Raw genomic sequence first — 7,371 nt, forward strand, 5'->3', positions numbered from 1 at the left:
TATATATATATATACCTTCTAACATATTTATCTTAAGTTAAATTAACATATAAATTTGAGTTGACATTTGGGACATGTGAAATGTGTTAAATTTCAAAATCAGTTATCTTCTATCGGGGTACTCGGGATACTCGTATCTCAAATATTTTGTAAAATTTAAATTAATGTATCAAGTCAATAGTAAGATTTTGTGGTAAATTCTCAAAATATTTAACATTAAGATATTCTAATGAATTGTTCACTAAATATACTGTTATCAATGGCAACGTATTTGTCAGTGACAAAGACTCCAGCGAAGTGAATTTATTATAGCTTAAATCCAAATATTTCAAAGATACAAGGGATTCTGTCCACCCTTCTGACAAAGAACTTAACATATTCCTCGACAAATCTAATTCTTCTAGAAGAGTAAGATGAGCGAACGCATTAACATCAACTTCGTCAATCTGATTTTCTCTCATTAACAATTTCATCAATTTTGGCATATGCACGAAAGTATGCGATGTTATTTTCTTTATGTTGTTGTTATTAACGTATAAAGTGCTAATTTCTGTTTTATCTGAGATTTCCGGAACATCTTCGAGTTGATTGATACTTAGATCTAGTGTTTCTAAATATTGCAAATTTGCAAATGTTGTTGAATGTAGATAATGTATGTGATTTGAGGATAAATTCAAAAAAAGCAATTCGTTATTGCCTTGAAAAGCATCTGATTCGATAATTTGAATGTTGTTTCCAGAAACAGAAAGATAGTGTAGATTCTTCAGACCAATCATCGATAAAGTCTTACTGTACCCGTAGTGTCGAATATTGTCAAACTTATTTTTATCCAAATTCAGTGCGAACAATTTGTTTCCTTTTTGGTTTAAGTTCAATTTTCTAAGCGAATTGCCATGAAGATCAAGAAAGTATAAGTTGTTTGATAGCAGCTGTACAAAATTGGTTCCTAATATGTCATTTTCTGAAAGATCCAGGATTTTTAACTTGGGGAATGGTATCCAGTTTTGCGAAGTCGTCAGCGTCGTCAAATGGAATTCCATAAATGGACTTTTTTGGTCAAACGTTAAATCGTCGAAATAATTTTGACTTAGAGATAAAATTTCTAAGTTAGGATATTTGCCGAAAATCTGTATTTTATTTTTATCAAAACATGTAGAATGGAAGTCACATCTTGTTGCATAATTCATTATAAGTACTTGTAACTTATCATGACCTCCAAAGTTAAAAAGTTCATTATTGTGCAATCTATTGTTTGAAAGAAATAATTGAGTTAAATTTGATAATTTTTCGAAGGCACCTCTCCCAATTTTCTCAATATTATTATTCATAAGATTGAGGCAGGTAATCACAGGGCTGCTGATAAAATCCCGCTTAATTTCAGAGATCACAGCGTTTGAGAAGTTTAAAGAAATCTCATCATTACATAGAGATTGAAGCGACTCGTACATATAGTTTTCTATAGCAAAATAATCATCATTCGCTGTTGATAATGTACTAGTAGACCAATAAGAGAAAGTGATGATTATAAAGGCAATCTTTGCGGTGGTTAATTTCTGTAAATATAGAACACATTTTGTTTAAAATTGTAAAAAAATAGCTTGTGATTTAAATATAACATAATAAATTAAACAATACAGAGTATCTTATAAGACTATAATGTGACTACGCAACAAATTGTAAATAAAGCCCTACACAATCAAGCTGGTCTTTAGTGTTGAAACAATTCTGTGTCTAAAGGTTTAAGATGCTCTCACAGAATGCAAGAGATTCGGATTTAATCCCCGTCCAAGGATGTTTTTCAAATATATAGAGTTATTTACAGTTTATTTTAGGATGCTTATCAGTATCAGAACATTAAGTCTAAGATATTTTATGAGCATTAATATAATTAAATTGTTGTTAATTTAATTGGTGATATTACTACTTTAGTTCTGAGTAAAAGTTGCGTTTCAAGACTAAAAATAAATTTGTTGCCCGGTTTGTGGAATTGTAAGGAAAGGATTATTATGAGATACCGCGAGTTTATTTTGAATAGATGCTAGAAATTTATGGGCAGAATTTGAAAGAATAATAGGTCATTTTGCAAGGAATTTTATAAGCTTTATATTATATATAAGATAATGTTATTTAAATGTAAAATTTAATTAAAATTCTTTTTTTTTAAATTAAAGAAATGTAAAAAGTGAGCAAATCGCAAAGTCAAAAAATTGTGCTCCTAATGTGAGATGCCTTGAAAAATCAACATATCGATCACAACATATACAATCACATATTTACTTATTAAATAATAATCAAGGTTTAAAGGCTCATCTTGATGAAATTTGAAAATACCCAAATTCTAAAATCTTTTTTACAATGGCTACGGGCATGATCTAATAATGAATTTCTCACTAAATAATTTTCAATCCAAGAGCAATAAATTCATGATGGAACCAATAGATAGTGTTTACTAGTTTAGCAAAAACGCTATTATCTCATATTAGGCGCTTATCTCATAGAGGGCTTTCCTCTATATATAAATTTACACAGAATTATTTCAACACTCAAGTTTCAACTTGACCATTTAAGGCCTTTATATATTATCAATAAAATATAAAACAAAATTATAACTGTATTAATAAAAATAACACTGTCCGACACGGATTTTAAACCACGAATGGAACTAAGTTATTCTTACAATTTTTTTTATTGCAGAACACAAATTCTAAAACTCTAAAAATTATTCTATCATGTCAGATTTTCGAGAAAATGGAACCTAAAAATATCAAAAATGGCATATTTGAATTAAAATATCTAAAAAATGTAACTGTGATAGAGTAATTTCATTTATAAATTCGTTTTTAACAAAAAAATCTATAATAGTCACTTATTTTACTGACTGCTTTATTCAAGAAGCTATAATTACATAAAAAGGAGAAAACTTAAATCTGTAGATAGAAATGTAACACTTTGCCTATGCAATTTAAATAATCACCTGTTGATTTGTATTTTTTTGTTTATAACAAATGGGAGGCAGAAAAATATTGTAATGCACTATAATGATTTTATGCATTTTCTTCCATAGAATCCAATAGTACTATCATTTTCATTCAAATCAAACTTTTGTTAATTGTTTAAATAAATTGTATTTGATAATTTTGATTTTAGATTCATAATGAGCGATCTCACAAATCATTACATGCAGGTGATTCAAATTGCATAAGCAGTTCTTAAAGGACCCTGACAGCATAGAATATTTATGATAAATAAATAAACTGCCTTAAGCGGTTATCGCTGGTCGGGATACGTGACCCTGATATCAAAATCAGCACGACATGAATGAGATGCGTACTGTACTTTAGACGTATTATTTCTGTTATGACATACATCTATATAATATACTATTATATGCAAAACTAATAAACGCTTAATAAACAATTTGTGATCCTCGTGGCTGTATTATGGAAATAATTATTAAACGCTCACGCAAAAATACGGTGTAAATACGAAAATTAGTTGTGCCGATATACAAACAAAATATTTAATGTAGTATTTATGATAAGTACAAATAAATATTCTTGTTAAGTATTTTTTACTCGAATTATATTGTCTTATTAAGTATTTCTATATCATTTACTACAAAATTTATAATAACTGGTTCATAATATTTATAATAAACGTTTATAATGATCTATGCAATCTAAGACCACAAAAATATTTACAATAAGCCTTATAAATATAATATTTATAAATATTTCGTAAAGATTTTATAAATATTATGTACTGTCTGGGTATATATCTATGGATTCCCTTAACTTTTCAGTGTAACTATTGTTTCTTGCATAAAGCTGTCAATAAAAACTCATAGATTTTTTATAGAAAAAATGAGTCCCTAAATGAAATTGCTCCATTATGTCGTTTGCTCAAAAGAACGCAGAATACCATTTTTGACTCATTTAAGCCCAGTTGGGCTTAAATGAGTTAATTCTTAACCGACGTTTAATTATTCTTCATCTCTTTCTAATGCTAGAATTGGAAAGAGATAATGAATAAAAATTGATTCTCGATTAAGAGTTAATTATGAATTGCGAAACTTCTGTGGGCCATAGAATTAATTTTCTCAAAAATCTGACGTAATAGAGCAATTTTATTTATGGATTCATTTTTAGCGATCAAAAATCTATAAAAATTACTTAGTCCTGTTCATGGTCTGGAAAAACAGTTTAAATTTTGAACAGTATAATTATAATAATGGAAAACATAGTCTCATAATTATTCCATATAGTTGTAGATTTTTTTGTATGAAATATATAAAATTTATTAGTTATTGTAATTTCTCCTAAAATTATATAAAAATATAAATACATAATAAACAATGCCTATACTAGTCTTTAGACAGTTAATTGAGTCTAAAGGTTTAGGACACTTGCATGGAATATTAGAGCTCCAGGTTTGACTCCCGGCCGAAGTAATATGTTTGTAATAAATTTATTTACAGATTTTCAATACATTAGAGAGGATCTTAAAATGATGCCAATTGAGCATCAGATTATTAAATTGTTATTATTAATCAATTTGGTTTGTGTAATATTACTGTTTCAGTTGCATTTCTAAGTCTGGAAAACGAATTTATCAAGCAATTCAATAGATTACAAATGTGATATATAAATTCACATGAAATTATTTAAAGCAATCAAAATTCAGCTTCGATTGGTATAGGCATTGCTATTACTGTGTATTCACATTAAATTATACGGTTCTAATAAAAATGTAGCTTACCATTTTTTATAGTTCTCTGCGAATTTTAAGTTATTTCTGGTATACCTTCTGCAAGAACTCTTCTTCTCTCTCTTATATTTTGAATACTGCGATGAACAGTTATGCTAACTGTAATTGATTGTGGGATCACGAGTCGTGATCGAGCAAATTTAAATGTGTGGGGCAAGCCTGATATAATTTCCCTCTTTCGTATAAACATCCGGCAATGAGCATCTTTTCCGAGAATACTAGTTATGCAATATTACATAACAGAAAAAAGAAAGTTAAAATTATCATCGATGGTTACGGTCATAAACAGTTTTACTGGACAATAAATAAATCAAACATATATATACTGGGTGATCCAGACCAGCCGGAGGAACCGGAATGTACGTATAGGTACTGTATCCAAGTAAAATGAAAAGTTGATGTATTATGTTAGTTACAAAAAATCAATTCAAATAAAAAATATAGTAAATTTTATGTACCGAAGTTTTTAAATAAATAAATGTGAAACATTTATATTGTATTCTCTAATAAATATGCGCAGTTTTGATTGTATTTAAGAGTAAAAAATATACTTTTCAATCATGACACCGTATAAGGAATATTCTAAGCATTTTATAGGAAAAGTATAAAATATAATTACAATTTTTATTCAAATTTGATCAAATTGCACGAAAAAGGGTTCAAAAGCATTTGGAAAACTAAAACAAACTTGTGTATCCATATTTGAAAAGAATCCTCTAGACAAAAGAACCCTCTAGTTCTAATTTTAAAAGGAAAAAAAATGCAAATTTTCTTAAAAGTTGACATTTTTCATTGGTTTCAAAGAATTATTCTTAAATGGTGTGTTTATGTCAAATTATTCCAACACAAAATATCGTTTTTGTTTAACATTAATTAAATTAAATCGACACACACTCTCTCTCTCTCTCTCTCTCTCTCTCGCTCTCTCTCTCTCTCTTTCAATTATTTTAATGCAAAGTTATCCATTCTAACATTTAATGCTCCACTATTGTTATCCGAAATGTGACATTAGAAGCGAGAAAATAAAGAATGAAGGCAAGTTATACTTAAATATTATTCAATAACAGATTCTTTTTTTATTCCTGTACTACATTGCACTAAAACTTTCTCTAATTTTGCTTTCGTCAAATATCAAACGTACCCATCCCAATTTAGATTCCAAAACCATACACTAGTTCAGCTACAGAAAACAGATCTAATATTTTACAATCGATAGAATAGATAAAATATATCAAAAGCTATTTTCTTGTTTCGAAGAGAAATTAAATCATATTTATTTCTATATATAATTAATTTGACATTTTATTATAGCTACGAACATATAGTTCATTTCATTTTGAATTACATATCATTGATCACATTTTCAGATACATTAATAGACAAAGTAGTAGTTTAATAGACAAAAAGAGAACATCCGATATCGGATCTATCAGATTGTAAAGTATTTATTTTGCTGAAACATACTCTCATATTAAAATATATTTTATAACAATGTGTTTATGTTTGTAGTGCAGTATCGAATGTATTATTGCAGGCATTCTTAAGAATTGTTTAATAGCTTACACAAGTAATATGTAACGTAAAATATTCAACAGAGAACACTTTCAAAGCGTTCAGAATTACACAAATATCGAATCATCAAAAACTCGGTGAAAAGTTATCGCAGACAAAAATAAAAAAAAACATTTTTAAAGCTTGAAATTTGTAACTTGTGCTTTTGGCTGTTTTTCAAAAAATTTTTATGTTTATGATTCCGTATTTTAAAATTATTTAAAAACCATATTATTATATATGACACTTAAAATTATGTACATTCAACAGGCTGCAGCTTGATAAAAGGTACGTTTTAAAAAAATTTGATATAATTTTATATAAAAGTATAGAGTTTTACCTATACAAAATGTTTTTTTTATTTCCTTACGATTTTTCTTGATCAATATCACGTCTAATGTAAATACATTAATAAATACACACACACACATGCGCACTCACACTCCTCATACCCAAAGAAACCTGACCACTAAGTTTTTTCATAAATTTTTAATAATTTCAAATAGCAATAACTCAGTGAAAAATTATCGTAGCAAAATGTTTGAAAAAGCCTTTTAAAGATTGAAATCTCTACTTTCCAGATCGGTACTTCAAAAAACGGTCGTACTGATATTATATGAAATTACACAAACATAAATGAAGATGCATAAATTCTCAAAATTTTTTATCAAATTTGCAAAGTTTTACGGCGCCAATTAAAAATTACGCACAAATGGGATTTACAGCTTTCGAAAGAATGAATTTTTACCTTTAATTGCTGTTTTACAGACCTTTGTATGATTTTTTTTCACCGAGTCATTCAACGTTGAAGCAAAAATGACCTTTTTTCAATGTTGAATAACTCAGTAAAAAAAAAATCGTACAGAGATCTATAAAAAAGCAAATTGAAGGTAAAGATTCACTCTTTCGATTGATGTAAACCGCATTTTTGTATGAATTTCACTTCACGCCATAGACCTTTGTAAAATTTGTACAAAATTTTCACATTTGACGGATATCCATTTGTATCCGTATAGCTCCATAAAAGATCAGTCATATTGAAATATCAATCAT

At 27.9% G+C, this 7,371-nt stretch overlaps 1 protein-coding gene across 3 annotated transcripts in view; it reads right to left on the bottom strand.

Moving 5' to 3' along the window:
- Positions 1-4,779, bottom strand: part of LOC108756338 (toll-like receptor 3) — a 16,309-nt gene extending 11,530 nt beyond the window's left edge. For 2 of the 3 annotated variants that reach the window (XM_018500080.1, XM_018500081.1), the window contains exons 1-2: positions 4,759-4,779; positions 796-1,553 (exon numbers count right to left, since the gene is read on the bottom strand). In XM_018500080.1, the coding sequence (XP_018355582.1) occupies positions 796-1,553; positions 4,759-4,761 (761 nt within the window). In that variant the 5' untranslated portion in view covers positions 4,762-4,779. Of the gene's footprint in view, positions 1-75; positions 1,554-4,758 lie in introns of those variants that run through there. The other variant, XM_018500079.1, reaches the window with a different exon arrangement.
- Between the last annotated feature and the right edge of the window lie 2,592 nt (positions 4,780-7,371).

This window comes from Trachymyrmex septentrionalis, unplaced genomic scaffold (assembly GCF_001594115.1).
Source record: "Trachymyrmex septentrionalis isolate Tsep2-gDNA-1 unplaced genomic scaffold, Tsep1.0 scaffold970, whole genome shotgun sequence".
NCBI lineage: Eukaryota > Metazoa > Arthropoda > Insecta > Hymenoptera > Formicidae > Trachymyrmex > Trachymyrmex septentrionalis.